We start from the raw sequence: 20,638 nt of genomic DNA, 5'->3' as shown, positions 1-20,638 counted from the left end.
ATCTCCTGCTACTTCACTAAAATGATTTGAGATGGATGTTTAATACTATTTTCTTTATTTCTTATTCTAAAAGAAACCCATTTTCACATTCTCACATGAATCTCCTGCTACTTCACTAAAATGATTTGAGATGGATATTTAATACTATTTTTTTTCTTATTCTAAAAGAAACCCATTCTCACATTAGAAAACTTGAAAAGCATAAATAGTTTTCAAGAATACAACTGTTAGTGTTACTAATTTTTCCCACTACCTGGAGGTAACATTTGTTAGAGTTTGGTGTATTTCTTCAATAATTTCATTTATATACTTACACATTTCCTCTGACATAATTGATATATGACATAATTGACATAATTGATAATATCAACTGGGTATACAGTATTACATTAGCTTTTATTTTCACAAGTGGAAAATCTTTAAACCACCTAGGCAAGGTACATGAAAGATAAACAATAAAGGCAAATGGGGGTAAGAACTGTTCATGGATATCTCATTCCTAGAAGCAGCATGATGAAGTGGAAATCCACAGATTGAAGGAATTCTCTTTTCTTCCTGGATTCCTACTTCAGTGCTCAAATCTCAACTTGCCAGCCTAGGCAGGACCACAAAATCCAAATGGAGGTGCTAGTTCTATAGTTCAGGGCCTTTAGGCAAATAGCTCCATGGGCTTTATATTCTTCAAGTCTAGACCAAAATATAGAAATGGACCTTTCTCCAAGGTGCCTTACAGGGTCAAAAGTCTACATATTATCCTTAGGGCCTGGAGAAAAGCTATTCACTACTATTAAATAAGAAGGGCAAGTGAGAATGACCATAACAATCAAACCTTAATGACTGACCAATATTACCTTTTTATTTTGAGCCCCGAGTATGGAGATGTGGACAAATAAATGTTCTTTGTTTAGTCCAGTAGACAGGTGTCTAAAATGGTGTGTTATTGATGTTTGCAAAGTAAATCATGGTGCCCAGTTTTATTTTTTTTTAACCACATCACCTCAAACCAACTTATCTTCACCCAATAGAAACGAGGCACAACAGTAGTTTTAAGTCCTCAGATTCCTAAGCTTTCTAATCTGTAATTAATGATTAAAAACCATTCAGTGCTCTAGGGAAAGGAAGAGTTATACTTTTTAATAACCATGTTATAAAATCTTTTCTACACAGAGTAATCACATTATTTATCTGGGATTTAGCTTTGGAGTAAAAAAAAATGTGTAGTAGTTTTACTTCACTTTTCAAGTGTGAAACATTTGGATGTTTCTATTTTTCAAAATATATTCCAGGAAATAAACTAATTAACTCCTTTCCTCCCTCCCTTCCTTTCTTCCAGCAAGTGTCTGTAGTTTTTTCCTGTGTGCCAGAATCAATGCCACAGATTCTCAGAAGAAATTACATTATATTACATTGTCCCCTGTGTCTTTACAATTACTGGTAGGCCCTGATATATATATATATATATATATATATATATATATGTATGTGTATATATATATATATATATGTATGTGTATATATATATATATCTGTATGTGTATATATATGTATGTATATATATGTATATATGTATATATATGTATATATGTATATATAGGTGTATATATGTATATATATACGTATATATATACATATATGTATATATGTATATATATACGTATATATATACATATATGTATATATGTATATATATACGTATATATATACATATATGTATATATGTATATATATACGTATATATACATATATGTATATATGTATATATATGTGTATATATGTATATATATACATATATATATATATATATATATAGAGAGAGAGAGAGAGAGAGAGAGCGAACTCTCCCAAAACAGAAATTCAACCAATCAAGCAACCAAAACAAAAACAATATCTAAAAATCAGGGAATATTTCTCTTTTTAAAAGGCTCCTTAAACATTACACTCTGTGATATAAGCTTTTGTTTTGAATTCACTACTGCCTTGGTTTGGAGGGACAGTGGAGCAGAGACATTGTGCGCTAAAGTGGTGGATGGCATGGCTTACTGGGAAAGGCTTGGAAGAACCACAGCAGAGTTCTACGGAAATGACATCAGTCTCTTGTCTTACCAAAATTTAGACTGCAATCAACTGTTTTTGGAAAATTGTCTTTCAATCAGTTGGAATCCCATTTCCACCCCAAACACTCAAAGACACACTTAGCCTCTTTTCACTCGGAAATGTGCTGCTTACAAATCATTGGGAAAAGGCTGCCTGTGAGTCAGCTTCAGAGGAGATGCCATTATCATCCTTTTTAGGTCCTGAGACAGACTCTCAGTTAGCTAGGCCCCTGCCAGATTGTAAACGCTGACAATTACTGATGGTGATCCAAATCCCAGCCTCACCTTCACTATGGCTCCACTTCTCTGAACCACCATTTATTCCGGAAAGAACAGGATAATCATACTCGTCAAACTTGCAAGTTTGTTGTGAGAATTATATGTAAAATCAATTCCTAGTACTCACAAACTGGCACATAGTATGTATTTAATCAATGGTATTTTTAAAAATTGCAAGAGCAATAAGCAAGTGCCTGCTTGTCTATCAAGAAATTAAAAGGTAGAGCTAGACACAAACCTTAATCAGGAATTAAATGGATATTGTATATCTTCATCATAGACATCCATCCTGTGAACTTTGCCTAATTTAGCAAGTGTGTCAGTCAGATATGCTGTAGATGAGGTTTCTTTAAGAACAGATCATGCACATTGGAATCCACAGGAAGGAGACTCATGCTAAATCAAAGGAGTTATTAATAAGGTGTCACTCACAATATCTGATAGGAGAGCTAAGTTTAACTGAGACTTTAGTTTTAGAGTATAACCAAGGGAAGGAGACATGCACTGTCATGGCTTGAGAGCCCCCATTCAAAGCATTCATAAAGGTACCAGACCTCTTCCTATGAAGCCTTGAAAAATCAGGTGTCTCTTTTCTCCTAGGGTTTTAAAGATCCTGTGTACCGTGCAAGACGGAAGCAGTTTGCTGACATTGCCTACAACTACCGCCAGTAAGTCTGCCTTGCTTGCTGGGGGGGAAGAGAGAAAAACACACCCCCAGCCTGCTTCTCCCTTGCCCTCATCCAGTTGAGGATGGAAGATACCAGCATGAAGAGTCCTGCCTTCTGTGTGTGCATGTGTTCACGTGCGTGCGTGTATGTGTGTGTGTGGGTGTGTTTAAACCCTCCCTTTAATAACACACGATAAAAAACGATTGCTGCTAGACAAAACAAAATTACCCACTGTGATGGGGCCCTGCTCTCTCCCAAGCTTTGTTGTCTAATTACGCAGTGGTGTCTGCAGTAATTAGAAAAGGCCTTGGTCCTGAATAAAACAGCCTCCGGTCTTCTCTACATTAAACAGGGAAGAAGGAAAAAGAGAATCATTTACATTCAAGAAGGAGCTGGCTGCTTTACTGAAATAATGAATCATTCAAGATTTCAGGCCAGCCAAACTTCAGCTTTCTACTTTTATCTGATCTGACCCAGCTGTGAAGGACAATTTTAGGATTTTTTCTTTTTTTTCCTGTCTGTGGTTCTGTGTTCCTCCCCTACCCTATTTTAGCCAAAAGGAAATGCAAATATCAAACATGTTTGAGAAGACAACAGCTTTGCTCCTTTGAGTCTTAAGGAATTACAGAAATGCCACCATGGGAAACTTAGTATTTTGACAAGTGCTGTTACTGAGTTAAGGGACTAAGAAAAGACATGCACAAGAAGAAACGTAAAATTTGTCCAGAATGCTCATGGCATAGTACTTTGACAGCTTTGATAGAATCTCAGGGAGATGGAGAAGATGATGGGCTTTTCTATACTGAATACAAAGTTACTTTCAACATGGAAAAACCTCCAGAAAAAGAGAGAAAGTTTTTTTCTGAATGAGTTTTGGTAGTAGAAGGATTCAAAAATGTGCTGTCTTTAGTCAGATCTAAGCCCACCTGGGCCTTGGATCCTGCTGAGCAGGATTCACAGAAGACGGTGACCTCCCTCTCCTGACCCCACCTTTGCCCCAGCACAGTCAGGTGGACACCATCAAAGCGGGTACAGGCAAGAGCCCTTCAGATAGTCAGCAATAACAGATCATACTTATTATCTTCTTGCTATGTGTCTGGGGGCTTTGGTGAATGCTTTGTATATATCATTTTGTTTAGCCTCAATAATAATAACTTCTCATTTTTCAGATGGGGAAATCAAAGCTTACAAAGGCTAAGTAAGTTGCCAACATCATGTAGCTAGTATGTGACATAATCAGGTTTTAAACTCAGGTTTGTTGAATTCTAAGGGTATTTTTAGCCACTCTTCTGAGTGTCTGGGGACTCCTAGAGCCTAGAGACCGCACTTCATATAATCAAGGAGGAGGTGCTTAGAAAGTACACTCACTTACTTCTGGGTTGCTGGGATTTGGGGAGAGCAGAGACAGATCCTCCTCAGCCTCCTTCTCATAGAAATGTGAAACCTTATGAAGAAGAGTGAAATTGGTGAATCACCTCACAATCCTGGATGTTAATCAGTTAAATTGGTTATTGAAAATCATCTATAGATGGCTGGACTCTCAGAAGTACGTTAAAATTTTTTAGTCAATTTCTCACCTTTTATAGATGAATCCCACATGATTAACTAACTGATGTGCCGAAGGTCATGTAGCTAGTAAAGGGCTCGCCTTTTTAAAAAATTCAAAGCCTATTTCAGACTTTACTTTATCTCATCTCATTTAAGCTTTCGGTGCTGTTTTTACCAAGTCTTTCTTCTTCAAAATAGACTCTTACTTCAGGGTCTAGTATAGTTCATCTTTGTTTTTTTTTTTTGCAGATTCTATTTTGTGAATTTGCCTACTTGTTAAGTGTATTTGTGACCCCAAAATCGATACTCACTGTACACTTTCACAGTCATTCCCAGACTTGCACAGAGAGGAGAAAAAATTTGATTCTACTGAGGTGTGTATCTCCAACTGAGGTCAAACAAGGCAACACTCCACCTTTCTGTTTCTACCCTCATTTTGTCAACATGTGTCCTCTACATGGTCAGATTAGTGTCACATTTTTAACATTTTTGTGCTTTCATTTGTGATTTTGCTTTTTAAAAATTGACCAAGGTCTCACTCAGTTAGGAAGCGGCAGAGTTAGAATTGAGATTCTCCTGCTTTTCCCAGGAAAGCAGTGACTGCTGACCCACTGCTATCAAGCTTGGGATGAGCAGCCCCAATAACTGCATAAAGGGGATACAGCTGTCACTGCTTTAGACTTCAGGGACTGGTGCTAATCAGATTAACCTGCAGAAAAGCAGAATCAGAATCTCAAATAGTTATGTTCAAGCTAAACGGGAGACTCCAGAGTGAAGCACCGAGGCCTCATCTCCTCAGGTTTTCATTTAGATGTCACCTTCTCAGCCATGCCCTCTCTACACCCTATGTAAAATTGAAACCCCACTCTGAAACTCCCTATACCTTTGCCCTTTTTTTCTCTATAGCATTTATCACCATCTAACGGAGTTGTGTTGGCTTTCTGTCTGCCTCTACTAGAAATGTGGACTCCATGAGGGCAGGGGTAATTGACTGTTTTGTCGCAGTGCTCAATTAACATTTGTTGAATGAATGAATGAATCCAAGAGACCATATAAGAGTAAAGATTCAAAATAGTGAATTGGAGAGCCAGGAATTGTGTCTAGAACCATCTAGAAGGCTGCTACAGCAGGGTTTGATGATATTACTGGAGTGGAGGTTGGGCTTTTAAGTTTTATCTAGGAATAGATAAAATGGATCATAGGAGCTTATATTTCAGCTGCAAAACAACTCAAACATAAAGGAGAGCTCTACTGGATACTATAAATGAAGAGTTTAAGGGGGGTAGTTTAGGCTCAGGCAGGTCCAGGATTCAGTGTCTCATTATTTGCCTCTCTGACTCTAGTGTCCTTTGCTTTGGCCTTGCTTTCACACATTGGCCTCATTTCTCTTGGAGAGGGAACCTAGCACCTCTAGGCTGATGCCCCATCTCAATTAGAGGTCCTGTCTATTTCCAACAAAGTCAACCACAGTGCTGGCATTGAGTCCACTGACTCTGATTAGGACATAGGCCCATCTCTCAGCCAGGCACAATGCAGGAGAATGAGGGATTTCAATTGGCTTAGCCTGGTCATATGCCCACTTCTGAAGGTAGGAGTGGAGTCTCTCCTCACCTGAACCTCACAGACTGAGAGGGGAGAAAGGTGCTTTACTGATGAATGGGGAACACATGTTGAGTTCCTAGAACAGCAGGTGTCAACCAGCAGAACATCTTGGTGCTCAGGATGTTACCATCTCTTGAAATTTGTTGCAGGAATAACAGATGCCTTTCTTTTAAAATGAGAATCAGTCATAATGGTAATGATCAATTATCCAATTGTTAGGATTTGTCAGTACTAATACTAGGTAATTTATACGTAGTATTAGACTTAAATTTATCCACACCATATAAATAGTTACTTATGTTTAGCCCACGTAGCAGCTGCACAGATTGAGGCTCAGAGAGGTTTACTAAATTGCCTGAGCTGATACAGCTAGGGAATGGCAGGGCCAAGGATTGAACAGTCTCTGTTTCCAAAGTCTGTTCGTCTCCTGTATCAGTGCTTAGTCTCGATAATGGCGCGTTCTTGGGCAAGAGCTTACCTGATTTTTTTTTTTTTTTTCACCATCATTGCTGGCTACCACAAGACCTTCTGAACTTGTCTGGCTTTCAATACTTAAGCAAAATGCTATCTTTTTGCCTAATCCCTGTCACTCGTCTGTAGACAATAACAAAGACTGTGCTCTAATGTGTTTGGATGAGGGACAATTCTGAAAGGGCAAGAAAGACCTAATCTGGAGCCTAATGATGATCCATAATTCTGAGATAAACAGTCTCACTTTGTCCCAGACTCTGTGTTCGTGTTAAAGAAATAGGCCTGCAGCCTAGGGAACGGTCACTGGTCTTTGAAGTCAGGCTTTGTTTGGTTTACATCTGTTTGTGCTGTTCAGAACACAGTTCATTCCAAGGTGGTTTTAAAAAGTACTTTTTTTTAAGTCTTTAATCTAGCTTTCATTTTAAGTTCAAGGGTACATGGGCAGGTATCTACATATAGGTTAACTTGTGTCATGGGGTTTTGTTGTACAGACTATTTCATCACTCAGGTATTAAGCCTAGTACCCATTAGTTATTTTTCCTGATCCTCTCCCTCCTCCCACCCTCCACCCTTCAATAGGCCCCAGTGTGTGTTGTTCCCCTCTATGTGTCTATATGTTCTCACCATTTAGCTCCCACTTACAAGTGAGAACATGTGGTCTTTTGTTTTCTCTTCCATTAGTTTGCTAAGGATAATGGCCTCCAGCTCCACCCATGTTCCTGCAAAGGACATGATGTCATTTTTTATGGCTGCATAGTATTCCGTGGTGTATATGTACAACATTTTCTTTATCCATTCCACCATTGATGGGCATCGAAGTTGATTCCATGTGTTTGCTATTGTGAATAGTGCTGCAGTGAACATATGCGTGCATGTGTCTTTATGATAGAATGATTTATATTCCTTTGGGTATGTACCTCATAATGGGATTGCCGGGTCAAATGGTATTTCTGTTTTTAGGTCTTTGAGGAATTGCCACACTGTTTTTTTTTAATATATATATATCCTTTAAGTTCTAGGGTACATGTGCACAACGTGCAGGTTTCTTACATATGTACACATGTGCCATGTTAGTGTGCTGCACCCATTAACTCGTCATTTACATTAGGTATATCTCCTAATGCTATCCCTCCCCACTCCCCTGACCCCACGATAGGCCCCGGTGTGTGATGTTCCCCTTCCTGTGTTCAAGTATTCTCATTGTTCAATTCCCACCTATGAGTGAGAACATGTGCTGTTTGGTTTTCTGTCCTTGCGATAGTTTGCTGAGAATGATGGTTTCCAGCTTCATGCATGTCCCTACAAAGGACATGAACTCATCCTTTTTTATGGCTGCATAGTATTCCACGGTGTATATGTGCCAAATTTTCTTAATCCAGTCTGTCATTGATGGACATTTGGGTTGGTTCCAAGTCTTTACTATTGTGAATAGTGCCACAATAAACATACGTGTGCATGTGTCTTTATAACAGCATGATTTATAATCCTTTGGGTATATACCCAGTAATGGGATGACTGGGTCAAATGGTATTTCTAGTTCTGGATCCTTGAAGAATTGCCACACTGTCTTCCACGATGGTTGAACCAGTTTACAGTCCCACCAACAGTGTGAAAGTGTTCCTATTTCTCCATATCCTCTCCAGCACCTGTTGTTTCCTGACTTTTTAATGATGGCCATTCTAACTGGTGTGAGATGGTATCTCATTGTGGTTTTGATTTGCATTTCTCTGATGGCCAGCGATGATGAGCATTTTTTCATGTGTCTGTTGGCTGCATAAATGTCTTCTTTTGAGAAGTGTCTGTTCATATCCGTCGCCCATTTTTTTATGAGGTTGTTTTTTTCTTGTAAATTTGTTTGAGTTCTTTGTAGATTCTGGATATTAGCCCTTTGTCAGATCAGTAGAGTGCAAACATTTTCTCCCATTCTGTAAGTTGCCTGTTCACTCCGATGGTAGTTTCTTTTGCTGTGCAGAAGCTCTTTAGTTTAATTAGATCCCATTTGTCAATTGTGGCTTTTGTTGCCGTTGCTTTTGGTGTTTAGATATGAAGCACTTGCCCATGCCTATGTCCTGAATGGTATTGCCTAAGTTTTATTCTAGGGTTTTTATGGTTTTAGGTCTAACATTTAAGTCTTTAATCCATCTTGAATTGATTTTTGTATAAGGTGTAAGGAAGGGATCCAGTTTCAGCTTTCTACATATGGCTAGCCAGTTTTCCCAGCACCATTTATTAAATAGGGAATCCTTTCCCCGTTTCTTGTTTTTGTCTGGTTTGTCAAAGATCAGATGGTTGTAGATGTGTGGTATTATTAATGAGGGCTCTGTACTGTTCCATTGGTCTATATCTCTGTTTTGGTACCAGTACCATACTGTTTTGGTTACTGTAGCCTTGTAGTATAGTTTGAAGTCAGGTAGCATATGCCTCCATCTTTGTTCTTTTGCCTTAGGATTGTCTTGGCAATGCAGGCTATTTTTTGATTCCATATGAGCTTTAAAGTAGTTTTTTCCAATTCTGTGAAGAAAGTCATTGGTAGCTTCATGGGGATGGCATTAAATCTATAAATTATCTTGGGCAGTATGGCCATTTTCACGATATTGATTCTTCCTATCCATGAGCATGGAATGTTCTTCCATTTGTTTGTATCCTCTTTTATTTCGTTGTACAGTGGTTTGTAGTTCTCCTTGAAGAGGTCCTTCACATCCCTTGTGAGTTGGATTCCTAGGTATTTTATTGTCTTTGAAGCAATTGTGAATGGGAGTTCACTCATGATTTGGCTCTCTGTTTGTCTGTGATTGGTGTATAAGAATGCTTGTGATTTTTGCACATTGATTTTGTATCCTGAGACTTTGCTGAAGTTGTTTATCAGCTTAAGGAGATTTTGGGCTGAGACGATGGGGTTTTCTAAATATACAATCATGTCATCTGCAAACAGGGACAATTTGACTTCCTCTTTTCCTAACTGAATACCCTTTATTTTTTTCTCCTGCCTGATTGCCCTGTCCAGAACTTTCAACACTATGTTGAATAGGAGTAGTGAGAGAGGGCATCCCTGTCTTGTGCCAGTTTTCAAAGAGAATGCTTCCAGTTTTTGCCCATTCGGTATGATATTGGCTATGGGTTTATCATAAATAGCTCTTAATATTTTGAGATACATCCCATCAATACCTAATTTATTGAGAGTTTTTAGCATGAAGGCTGTTGAATTTTGTCAAAGGCCTTTTCTGCATCTGTTGAGATGATTATGTGGTTTTTGTCTTTGGTTCTATTTATATGCTGGATTACATTTATTGATTTGTGTATGTTGAACCAGGCTTGCATCCCAGGGATGAAGCCTACTTGACTGTGGTGGATAAGCTTTTTGATGTGCTGCTGGATTCAGTTTGCCAGTATTTTATTATTTTTGCATCGATGTTCATCAGGTATATTTGTCTAAAATTCTCTTTTTTGTTGTGTCTCTGCCAGGCTTTGGTATCAGGATGATGCTTGCCTCATAAAATGAGTTAGGGGGGATTCCCTCTTTTTCTGTTGATTGGAATAATTTCAGAAGGAATGGTACAAGCTCCTCCTAGTACCTCTGGTAGAATTCAGCTGTGAATCCATCTGGTCCTGGACTTTTTTTGATGGGTAGTCTGTTAATTATTGCCTCAATTTCAGAGCCTGTTATTGGTCTATTTGGGGATTCAACTTCTTCCTAGTTTAGTCTTGGTAGGGTGTATGTGTCCAGGAATTTATCTATTTCTTCTAGATTTTCTAGTTTATTTGCATAGAGGTGTTTATAGTATTCTCTGGTGGTAGTTTGTATTTCTGTGAGATCGGTGGTGATATCCCCTTTATCATTTTTTATTGTGTCTATTTAATTCTTCTCTCTTTTTTCTTTATTAGTTTTGCTATCAGTCTATCGATTTTGTTGATCTTTTCAAAAAACCAACTCCTGGATTCATTGATTTTTGAAGGTTTTTTTGTGTCTCTATCTCCTTCAGTTCTGCTCTGATCTCAGTTATTTCTTGCCTTCTGCTGGCTTTTGAATGTGTTTGCTCTTGCTTCTCTAGTTCTTTCAATTGTGATGTTAGGGTGTCAATTTTAGATCTTTCCTGCTTTCTCTCGTGGGCATTTAGTGCTATAAATTTCCCTCTACTCACAGCTTTAAATGTGTCCCAGAGATTCTGGTATGTTGTGTCTTTGTTCTCACTGGTTTCAAAGAACATCTTTATTTCTGCCTTCATTTCGTTATGTACGCAGTAGTCATTCAGGAGCAGGTTGTTCAGTTTCCATGTATTTGAGTGGTTTTGAGTGAGTTTCTTAATCCTGAGTTCTAGTTTGATTGCACTGTGGTCTGAGAGAGAGTTTGTTATAATTTCTGTTCTTTTACGTTTGCTGAGGAGTGCCTTACTTCCAACTATGTGGTCAATTTTGGAATAAGTGCAATGTGGTGAGAAGAATGTATATTCTGTTGATTTTGGGTAAAGAGTTCTGTCGATGTCTATTAGGTCTGCTTGGTGCAGAGCTGAGTTCAATTCCTGAATATCTTTTTTAACTTTCTTTCTTGTTGATCTGTCTAATGTTGACAGTGGGGTGTTAAGTTCTTCCATTACTATTGTGTGGGAGTCTAAGTCTCTTTGTAGGTCTCTAAGAACTTGCTTTATGAATCTGGGTGCTCCTGTATTGGGTGCATATATATTTAGGATAGTTAGCTCTTCTTGTTGAGTTGATCCCTTTACCATTATGTAATGACCTTCTTTGTCTCTTTTGATCTTTGTTGGTTTAAAGTCTGTTTTCTCAGAGGCTAGGATTGCAACCCCTGCCTTTTTTTGTTTTCCAGTTGCTGGGTAGATCTTCCTCCATCCCTTTATTTTGGGCCTATGTGTGTCTCTGCACATGAGATGGGTCTCTTGAATACAGCACACTGATGGGTCTTGACTCTTTATCCAATTTGCCAGTCTGTGTCTTTTAAATGGAGCATTTAGCCCATTTACATTTAAGGTTAATATTGTTATGTGTGAATTCGATCCTGTCATTATCATGTTAGCTGGTTATTTTGCTCATTAGTTGATGCAGTTTCTTCCCAGAATCAATGGTCTTTACAATTTGGCATGTTTTTGCAGTGGCTGGTACCGGTTGTTCCTTTCCATGTTTAGTGCTTCCTTCAGGAGCTCTTTTAGGGCAGGCCTGGTGGTGACAAAATCTCTCAGCATTTGCTTGTCTGTAAAGGATTTTATTTCTCCCTCACTTGTGAAGCTTAGTTTGGCTGGATATGAAATTCTGAGTTGAAATTTCTTTTCTTTAAGAATGTTGAATATTGGCCCCCACTCTCTTCTGGCTTGTAGAGTTTCCGCCGAGAGGTCAGCTGTTACTCTGATGGGCTTCCCTTTGTGGGTAACCCGACCTTTCTCTCTGGCTGCCCTTAACATTTTTTCCTTCATTTCAACTTTGGTGAATCTGACAATTATGTGTCTTGGAGTTGCTCTTCTCGAGGAATATCTTTGTAGCATTCTCTGTATTTCCTGAATTTGAATGGTGGCCTGCCTTCCTAGGTTGGGGAAGTTCTCCTGGATAATATCCTGAAGTGTGTTTTCCAACTTGGCTCCATTCTCTCTGTCACTTTCAGGTACACCCATCAGACGTAGATTTGGTCTTTTCACATAGTCCCATATTTCTTGGAGGCTTTGTTTGTTTCTTTTTACTCTTTTTTCTCTTAACTTCTCACTTCATTGCATTCATTTGATCTTCTATCACTGATACCCTTTCTTCCAGTTGATTGAATCGGCTACTGAAGCTTGTGCATTTGTCCCGTAGTTCTTGTGCCATGGTTTTCAGCTCCATCAGGTCATTTAAGGACTTCTCTACAGTGTTTATTCTAGTTAGCCATTCATCTAATCTTTTTTCAACGTTTTTAGCTTCTTTGTGATGGGTTTGAACTTCCTCCTTTAGCTCAGAGAAGTTTTATTGTCTGAAGCCTTCTTCTCTCAACTCGTCAAAGTCATTCTCTGTCCAGCTTTGTTACATTGCTGGCGAGGAGCTGTGTTCCTTTGGAGGTGGAGAGGTGCTTGGATTTTTAGAATTTTCAGCTTTTCTGCTCTGTTTTTTCCCCATCTTTGTGGTTTTATCTACCTTTGGTCTTTGATGATGGTGACGTACAGATGGGGTTTTGGTGTAGATGTCCCTTCTGTTTGCTAGTTTTCCTTCTAACAGTCAGGACCCTCAGTTGCAGGTCTGTTGGAGTTGGCTGGAGGTCCACTCCAGACCCTGTTTGCCTGGGTATCAGCAGCGGAGGCTGCAGAACAGTGAATATTGCTGAACAGCAAATATTGCTGCCTGATCATTCCTCTGGAAGCTTCGTCTCAGAGGGGTACCTGGCCATGTGAGGTGTCAGTCTGCCCCTACGGGGGGGTGCCTCCCAGTTAGGCTACTCGGGTGTCAGGGACCCACTTGAGAAGGCAGTCTGTCTGTTCTCAGATCTCAAACTCCATGCTGGGAGAACCACTACTCTCTTCAAAGCTGTCAGACAGGGACATTTAAGTCTGCAGAGGTTTCTGCTGCCTTTTGTTTGGCTATGCGCTGCCCCCAGAGGTGGAGTTTACAGAGGCAGGCAGGCCTCCTTGAGTGTGGTGGGCTCCACCCAGTTCGAGCTCCCCAGACTTTTAAAAATAATGACTTTTAAACTATAGTGTGCATCAGAGTCACCTGGGGAGCTTACTAGAATCCAGATACGTGAGCCTTCCCTTCCCCAAGAGATTCAGGATCTATGCGGCCTGGCATATGTACTTGAACAAGCTCAGTGTAGAGAAGGTATAAGGCATTTTATACCTTAGCATGGATTTATATATTTATTTTCTCTCCTTTGTTCCAATATTTATTTATTGTCCTTGATCTAGAACTTATTTATTTAGTTTTTTAATTGACAAAAATTGTACATATTTATGGTGTACAACATGATGTTTTGATATATGTATACAATGTGTAATCTTACTTAGCATGTATTTAGATACCTTTATAACTTCCCAGGAGCAGAAATATCAAGTCCAATAAGTGCATGCCTACCAAACAAAGGGGATCTCAGATTCGTGGCCTACATATTAAATCCAGTTTAGCCCACTGGTATAATTGCTTTAGTTAACACCATAAAAATACACTGTGTTGCTTTAACTGAACTTAGATGCCCTGGTTTAGAAAGGGAATGTATTCTCCTGCCAGCCCCCATTCTCCTTATTGCCAATCTCTGCAACTTTACAACTTTGTGATACCTGACTTGCCCATGCAGGTAAGTGAATTTCTACCCTAGGTAAGCAATTAGAGAATTAGAAGAGTAGAAAAACCAAGTGATTTCCTGAAAGTGAGAGCAAATCCTCATTTCAGCCTGTATCATTGCTTAACCAAATCACTCTTTCATGTGGGAAATCAAAACAATAATGTTTCCTATATCAAGATGTGGAATTTTTCTCTTTCAAATAATGTATGAAATTCACTGTAGCAAGTGATGGCAGCTCACAGGTTCTGGTCCCCGACTCCCTCTGCTAACCTAACCCGCATTCTGCTGTGCCCCTGCCCTGCTTGAGACACCTATTTTGTGCCTGTATTCTAGTGGGCAGCCAATCCCTCGAGTGGAATACATGGAGGAAGAAAAGAAAACATGGGGCACGGTGTTCAAGACTCTGAAATCCTTGTATAAAACCCATGCTTGCTATGAGTACAATCACATTTTTCCACTTCTTGAAAAGTACTGTGGCTTCCACGAAGATAACATTCCCCAGCTGGAAGACGTTTCTCAATTCCTGCAGAGTAAGTCCACATCAGGGTCAATGGCCCTGCAGAAAGTTGGGGGAGGATTGAGGCAGAGGAGAGGGAAGGGAAAGACAAGTATGTGGAGGCAAGTATGAAAGCATGTGCTTGTAGAAATGCAGGTTGATTCCTCCAGGAAGAACTCAGTTTCACTGCACTCTGCCTTCCCTCCAGCCTCTACTGTGTTTATCCACTTTCATTCAATCAAACACCTGAGGCTGTGGATTTTGCTGTGTACCTGTCCCTGAAAAGTATTTTCTTTCACACTTAAAGCCCAAGGCGCTTCACTGAGTTTTTTTGTTTGTTTTTTTTTGTTTGTTTGTTTTTTTGTTTGTTTGTTTTTTTGCCCTGTAGTTCCTGCTGTGTTATGAGTTAGGAGTGTGTGTTTGTGTAAGAAATGTGCTATTTTCGGGGATGGTGCCAAGAGCCCTGAGCTCTGAGTCTGTGCATCTAGTATGAATCCTGCCTTCGATCCTCTCCAGCTGAGTAAACCTGCCTCAGTTTTGTCATCTGTCAAATGGACACTGTATCAACTCTTTAGCTTTTCCCATAGGGAAATTATGAGAATGAAGTAAGGTGCTGCATATGAAAACAACCAGCACAGTCTTGCATATACAGCAGGTATTCAGTGAATTTGGACTGAATTGAAATTGAGTAGCTCAATAGATAAGTACATTGAGTCGCAAGCCTCTCTGTACAGTATATCCAGGTGAAATGGGTGTTATTCTTTCTGCCAAGAGGATGGTAATTTAGCAAAAACAAAATAATGAACTAGCACATATTGAATACCTACTGTGTGGCAGGTAGAATAAGCAGAAGTGGGGAGACAGACTACAGGTTACAAAATTTTCTATATATCAGAGCTGTGCAGAGATGGACCACTGTGGGGGCAATGAGCCAGGGAAATTACTTGGCAGGAAGGGAAGATGTAGCCCAGACAGTTTAGGGGTGAGCTAGATGACCTTTTGGGTCCCTTCCATTAGAAAGTCTTTGCTTCTTAGATAAAGAATGGAGTAAGGGTCCAAGCAGAGTGTGCTTCAGCCTGAAGACACAGAGAACATGGGGGCAAGAGGCAAAGGGATCTCAAAGACTTCTGTAGCTAATTACTTCCATTGCCATGGCCAATAATAAGAATAATAAAACAGTAATACTTGCAGTTGAGAAGCTACATAATAGTAATTAAGAGAACAGACTTTGAGCTAGATTGCCTGTGGCTGTGACCTTGAATAAAACCTTTAACATATCTGTCTCAGCTTTCCCATCTGTAAAGTGGGCATAATAAAAGTGTCTACTTCATAGGGCTATTGTGGGGATTAGTAGCATATCTAAAGTAGCTTAAAAGAGTGTCTTACATACAGTAGGTCATATATAGTGTTAGCTATTATTACCATTATCACTGTCATTGTCCTTATCCTCCAAAGTTTGGAACAAATTGAGAGACAGGTAGAGGAACCATAGAGATGGTGATCAGAGGTCAGCTTTAAAATTGAGCGATTTAGAGAATGTGACATAGATGTGCACACAAATGGACTTGCTAATATTTTACCCCTTAATTAGGTAAACTTACCTGCCAATTCATGGAGCATAGTCCATTGCATGGCCAAGAGCAGACTGGAATGAGGTCCTGTGTGAGCAATCAAGAGAGAAAGGACAGTACAGAAAGAGTTAAATTGACAATATTCATGTTCTCTTCCCAAATGCTCCAGTCAGACAGGTCACTGCTACTCATGGGGTGGACTGTGTGAGGTGCAGTACAGAAGCTGGAAGCACTCTATCCATACTCTTCCCTTCTGGGAAATGAGGTACAAATACCCTCTTCACTCTAGAAGCAGGACAAGTAGGGAATAATTGTTCCACCCTAACAAATGGTAATGAAAGCTAAATTTATTGCATGTTTCCAGTGTGCTAGGCTCTGTGCTAAGTACTTTGTGTTCATTAGCTCTTTTTATTCTTGGAACATCTCTAAGAAGTATCTATCCACATTATGCAGATGAGGAAATTGAGGCTCAGAAATGGGAATTTACTTGATCCAGATCACCTAGCTAGAAAGCAGTGAGGCAGACATCTGAAGCCAAGTCTGCCTACTGTCAAAGCCTATGTCCCTGGGCAGTTATGTGTACTACTCCACTACCTGAAGGTCTCCTAGTGCCTCTGACTCAGTGGTGATGAGCTTTGAGTTTTCTTTCTTCTTTGCATCCCAGCTTGCACTGGTTTCCGCCTTCGACCTGTGGCTGGCCTGCTTTCCTCTCGGGATTTCTTGGGTGGCCTGGCCTTCCGAGTCTTCCACTGCACACAGTACATCAGACATGGATCCAAGCCCATGTATACCCCTGAACCGTGAGTACTGTCCTCCAGCTACCAGTTGCCAGGCACAATGAGCGCCATCTTTTCCTGCTGCAGGAATGAGGTTTGGGTTCATTGCTGGCTGGTCCACAGGACTAGTTGTCTAGATTGTTTGCTGGTATTACTAAAAACAACTCATCTATCCTGGAGATTTGCTCCATCCAAGTGGATAGACCAGACTGATTGGAGATTTGGGCATCCTGTGATCCAATAATTCAGAACTCCCTTGGCAGTGAGAATGAGAGATCCCAATCAAGTTCCAAAGTCAAAGCTACGAAGTTGCAAATGAGAACAGGAATGGGTGTCAGCCAAGCTATCTCAATAGCTCCTAAGTATACATCTAGATTACTCTTATCTTTCTTTGCCTAGATTGTGTATTGGGTAGCGGTAGAGAATTGCAGCCATTATGCTTCTTACTTGGGTGTTTCGTTATCCCCTTAGTCTGATAAAATTTATGCAACTTATAAAAAATTTTTAGAACATCCAAAATTGTTTTTCCTTGCCCATAAAGTTCATTGCTACAAATCCAAACAGACCTGTCCCAAATGGACAGAGAACATAAAGTGTTAAATAAATGTAGGTTTTCTTCCCTCACTGCTGTCCACCTCCAGACTAAGAGAAGAGCAGCACTGTTTTTGTTTTAGTTCCCAGTGGAATCGCTGAGCATATTGTATCTGCCCAGGGAAGTCAATACCAGGGAGAAGACAGGATGAGAAGTGTTCATGACTCATAGCTCACTTAGGCATATGGGAGCATGTCCACAGGAATATTAGCTCTTCTGCCCTGTACCCTACTGGTCATACTCTTAAGACCCTTGGCTGCTGTACCCTGCCCTGTACCTGTCTCTTTTTTTTCCTTCCTTTTCTTCTTTTTATCTTGTACCTTGCCTTTTCTGATCCCAACCTCTGCATATCACTTATTCCTGGGTGATAGATCATAAGCCTGAAAGAGTTATGTCCTTTCTTTCTGCCCATTCCTTACGTAGAAAGACTGAGTCTGCCTTGGCTTAAACCTCCTCCCCTCCAAGCTCTCTGTGCTTTCTGTCTTTCAGTGACATCTGCCATGAGCTGTTGGGACATGTGCCCTTGTTTTCAGATCGCAGCTTTGCCCAGTTTTCCCAGGTAAGGAATGGATTTTTTAGCCTTCTAATTATAGGTCTGTGACCTGAATTTCTCAAATGAGCTGAGCCCAGGGAGGGGCCCTCATGCCCTCTGCAAGAGTGGAAACCAGGTACAGTTCTATGATCCCACCTGAAATGGGTGTGTAGTTCTGGGAAGCTAAATACCCATTTTGGAGATCAAGCATTCTTCAATGTACTAATCTCATTTTTCCTGCTAGAGCCTTTCATCCATGAAAGCCTTCCTGATTCCCATGCAGGAAATACCTCACCTTCTTCCAATCTCTTAGTACATTCCCCTCACATTTTCAGGGCCGTTGCAACTTTCTACCTTGCCAGGCAGTTATTTGTGTATACGCTTGAATTAAGTGAGGTGACATTTGCCAAGAATCCAATGCTGATACCCTGACTTAGAGTTAACAAAGAAAAAAAAATGAGCTGAATATCTTATCACCATCATCAAAGCTGCAACCCTGCAACCTAGAATTTCATTCATCTTTCACAGTGGTTAACAAGCTCAAAAGCTTTTCTTTTTCTTTTTCTTTTTTTTTTTTTTTTTTTAAGGCAAGGTCTCACTCTGTCACCCAGGCTGGACTGGAGTGCAGTGGTATAATCATGGTTCACTGCAGCCTCAGACTTCTGGGCTCAAGCAATCCTCCCACCTCAGCCTCCTGAGTGGCTGGGACTACAAACACAAGCTTTCATGCCTGGCTGATTTTTTTAATTTTTGTAGAGACAGAGTCTCACTGTGTTGCCCAGGCTGACCTCAAACTCTTGGCCTCAATTCTCCCACCTCAGCCTTCCAAAGTGCTAAGATTACAGGCAAGAGCCACCACACCTGTCCAAAAGAGAAAGTTTTGGGCTGAGTAAAATAATGCTACTAATTCTCTCCAGGCACTGAGAGGCAGCCTAAAACCATGGTTTGGTAGCTGAGATCATAAGAAGGTTGAATGGTGTTCTGATGTACCGAGGCTCCAACCCTGCCACTAACCAGCTGTGTGACCTGGGGTTACATTATCAGCCACCCTGTGCTTCAGTTTTAATAAATGTGGATCAGTCGGAAGCCCTCTCCACCAGCCATCTTCCTCACAAAGAAGCATGAGGATCAAATGGAATGACCTATGAGCAAATTCTGAGCCAAGTACTGGGATTTCAGAATAATGGGATTGTGTGTGAATTTAATGGGCATTTTCCCTCAGCTGGAAGAAATAAACATTCCCACTCTCAAATAAAGAAGCTACCACTAAATATTTGAAACAAACAAACAAAATGTGGAATTTATTGCTTGCTAAGTGAGGGAAAACTGTACTTGTAAAATGTAGCCTCTCTAAACAAAAGGAAAAATTACTTTTATGTGAGGTTTGGGGAATTATGGAGTTCAAAGATCATTGGACTTTTGGAAGTGGAAGTGTTTAGGGATTAATTGAACTTTAACTGTAGAAGCATCACCAATGACATTCAGAAGTGTGGTTACTGCTGCCAAGATATCTTTGATTGCTTGGGACAGTTTTAAAATCTGGATTTGTTACTATGGCCAAAAAAGAATCAGATTTTTCTTTGAAGAATAGGAACCTTTTATTCTTACCACCAGAAGCTAGTTTACAAAGTCAGATGCTAACTGGTAGTCCTCCTTAAGCCATTTCCACTTTGGGGAACCCCACAGAAGAGTGGACAGTTGCTCAAGTCAACAAACAGGAGCTCCTGGGGCATCAGTGTCACATGGTTCCAACTTTGATCTGGACAGTTCCAAGACAGCGAGTCATGTTGAAAGTTTCCTGAGAACATTCCTTTTTGATCAGAGGCAGGACTTGCTTCCCACTATAGTACAGGATGGAGTGGGGCTGGAGCACAGGGAATGTTGGGCCCCCCCTTGTTGTAGGCAAGCTCTAGGCTCATGAAGAATGGTGACTATCCCAGCACTTTGGGAGGCCGAGGCGGGCGGATCACGAGGTCAGGAGATCGAGACCACGGTGAAACCCTGTCTCTACTAAAAATACAAAAAAAATAAGCCGGGCGTGGTGGCGGGCGCCTGTAGTCCCAGCTACTCGGAGAGGCTGAGGCAGGAGAATGGCGTGAACCCGGGAGGTGGAGCTTGCAGTGAGCCGAGATTGCGCCACTGCACTCCAGCCTGGGTGACAGAGCGAGACTCCGACTCAAAAAAAAAAAAAAGAATGGTGACTAAGAGAACAAGGCGCCATTTTGGTCTTGGATTTATCAGTGGTTTCTAGTTGAATTTCGAGAGCAGATCCAGGCCAAGAATTTGAATTTGGTTCACTCTAAATCAGAAAGTATTTTATAAGCCTAATCCGAACCAGGCTCTGGACTTGGCCCAGGGAGTGATATAGAGATGCAGACCATGTAGCTTCTTGCTTCAAAGTGGGTCTAATCATAGTCTTCATCTCTGTCTAAACCCACTCCTCTGGTGATCTCACTCAATTTCATGGCTTTAAATACCATCGCTACTCTGATGATGGACACATTTTTACATCTGCAGCCAAGACTTCCATCCCCAAATTCAGACTTACATATTGAACTGCCTATTCAACATCTCCCCTTGGATGTCTATAAGACATCTCTATCATCCTGTCCAAAACTGAGTTCTGGATCTTCCTTCTCAAACCTTCGCCAGCACAGCTTTTTCTACATCAGTTCATAGGAACTCCGCCCTTCCATCTGATCAAACCATAAGCACTTTGGGACATTACCAACTCCTTTCTCTCTTAAGCCCACAACCAATCTTT

At 40.4% G+C, this 20,638-nt stretch overlaps 1 protein-coding gene across 1 annotated transcript in view; it reads left to right on the top strand.

Moving 5' to 3' along the window:
• The window catches only part of PAH (phenylalanine hydroxylase), an 86,993-nt gene that overhangs the window by 49,794 nt on the left and 16,561 nt on the right, over positions 1 to 20,638 (top strand). Inside the window, exons 8-11 of the mRNA XM_055237621.2 lie at positions 2,973 to 3,040; positions 14,241 to 14,437; positions 16,639 to 16,774; positions 17,832 to 17,901. Of these exons, the coding sequence (XP_055093596.1) occupies positions 2,973 to 3,040; positions 14,241 to 14,437; positions 16,639 to 16,774; positions 17,832 to 17,901 (471 nt within the window). The remainder of the gene's footprint in view (positions 1 to 2,972; positions 3,041 to 14,240; positions 14,438 to 16,638; positions 16,775 to 17,831; positions 17,902 to 20,638) is intronic.

This window comes from Symphalangus syndactylus, chromosome 13 (assembly GCF_028878055.3).
Source record: "Symphalangus syndactylus isolate Jambi chromosome 13, NHGRI_mSymSyn1-v2.1_pri, whole genome shotgun sequence".
NCBI lineage: Eukaryota > Metazoa > Chordata > Mammalia > Primates > Hylobatidae > Symphalangus > Symphalangus syndactylus.
This window is presented reverse-complemented; position numbering and strand designations above follow the sequence as displayed.